The sequence below is a fragment of the Henckelia pumila genome, chromosome 4 (assembly GCF_033568475.1).
Source record: "Henckelia pumila isolate YLH828 chromosome 4, ASM3356847v2, whole genome shotgun sequence".
Classification (NCBI taxonomy): Eukaryota; Viridiplantae; Streptophyta; class Magnoliopsida; order Lamiales; family Gesneriaceae; genus Henckelia; species Henckelia pumila.
The window spans coordinates 124,029,228-124,031,164 of NC_133123.1; the positions used below are offsets into that span (position 1 = coordinate 124,029,228).

General features: G+C 37.3%; 1 protein-coding gene across 1 annotated transcript; it reads left to right on the forward strand.

The window, feature by feature from the left end:
- The first annotated feature begins 270 nt into the window (after positions 1-270).
- On the forward strand, positions 271-1,658 carry LOC140866353 (receptor-like protein EIX2). Its single transcript, XM_073271331.1, has 2 exons — positions 271-1,446; positions 1,532-1,658. Coding segments are annotated over exons 1-2 (1,014 nt in total). The 5' UTR covers positions 271-433; the 3' UTR covers positions 1,533-1,658.
- The last annotated feature ends 279 nt before the right edge of the window (positions 1,659-1,937 follow it).

Consider the following 1,937-nt stretch of genomic DNA (forward strand, 5'->3'; position numbering starts at 1 on the left):
AAGAAAATTAGAATTTCTTGATATCTCGAGTTCTCAAATTGGAGACACCGTGCCTCAGTGGTTTGGTAAATTAGCATCTAGACCAATGTATCTGAATGCATCAAATAACGATATACATGGCATCCTTCCTGAATCTTTTTTCAAGTTTACAAGCGAAACTTTAGCTCCAATAGTGTTGGATCTATCAAGAAACAAAATTAGAGGTCAAGTCACTTTTTTGTGCCATAAGCATGTGTGGATACTTATTGACCTCTCGGATAACCTATTCTCTGGGCATCTGCCGAATTGTGTCACCCACCCTACGAGGTTGGTCTTTCTCAATTTGGCCAACAATCATTTCGTTGGAGAAATCCCAAACTCATTTGGCTCGTTAGAATGGCTGAGATAATTGAATTTGGTGAACAATAGCTTATCAGGTGGAATCCCTAAGTCTATGAGGAACTGCAAGAGGTTGGAATTGATTGAACTTGGAGGAAATATGCTAACAGGCAATATACCAACCTGGATTGGAGATGCATTATCACACTTGATTGTTCTAAGCGTAAAGTTGAATGATTTTTATGGGACAATACCTTTGAGCATTTGTAGTCTACAAAATATGCAAGTCTTAGACCTCTCTTCAAACATGATTTCAGGACCCATACCCGAATGCTTGTATAATCTCAGTGCAATGACCAAAGAAGTTGTTGCTGATTCGACATCCTATGGAATCACTTATAATTATATAGACAAATTTGGGGATTTATGGTATGATAGCTTACGGGATGGTGCAGATATTATGTGGAAAGGAAAAGAAGTCAATTATGTAAAAGATTTGCTACTTGTTAAGCATATCGATCTGTCCCACAATCTTTTAGTTGGTGATATTCCTTCTGAGATCACAAAGCTTGATGGCCTGGTTAATTTGAATCTTTCAAGAAATCATTTATGTGGACAAATTCCTCCAAACATTGGTGTCTTAAAAGACTTGGAATCTCTCGATCTTTCGAGAAACCAGCTCTCTGGGAGTATTCCGCTCAGCATTTCCGAATTAGGTTCTCTAGGAGTCTTGGACTTATCCTACAACAACTTGTCGGGTAGAATTCCGCGTGGATTTACAAAATTTGACGAATCAGCGTATGCGGAAAATGATGGGCTTTGTGGACGTCCCGTACTCGACAAATCTTGTCCTGGAGAAGATGAGAGGAAACATCAAGATTCAAACTTCAATAACGAAAACAATGCAATGAACAATCGGGAACATGAAGACGACGAGTTCATTACTAAAGGATTTTATATCTGCATGGTATTTGGCTTTGTTATTGGATTTTGGGGGATCATCGGGTCGATACTAGTAAGCAATTCAGCAAGATTCGCATATTTCAAATTGTTGAACACTATTGAAAACTTTGTATATGTGAGAGTCAGGCTGAGCAAAGTTCGTTTTAGGAATCGCTTTCGAAACTAGTAAGTATTGCTTATAATTTTTTATGCAATAATACTACATTTATCTTTTATATTATAATGTACCTTCTTTCCGTGTGTGTTCTAGGATGCGATTAGCAATTGTGGCACATTGGAGACAACTAAACGTACTCGTCGCAAATTCGAGTTCAGCTCGCGATATATATGGTTTTTAAATTATGCTTGTTGTTTTCTTGTTTTCTGTATGAGTTCCAAATAAGAGACATTATTAAATGAATATGGGTAAAAAAAAAAATTATGTTTCTACAGATCTTACCTTTTCATTGTTCCTACAGAAATTGTATCTTTACAATAATATGTTCAGTGGACTTTTGAGAGAGAGAGTCTTGGGTGCTTGTCAAAGATGGAGGTTTTAGCCCTGTCTTCGAACAAACTTCGAGGGCGTCGTCACAGAGTCTCATTTGTTCAATCTCTCAAGCCTACAATTCCTTGATTTGTCTCATAATTCCTTGTTGACCTTAAATTGTAGCACT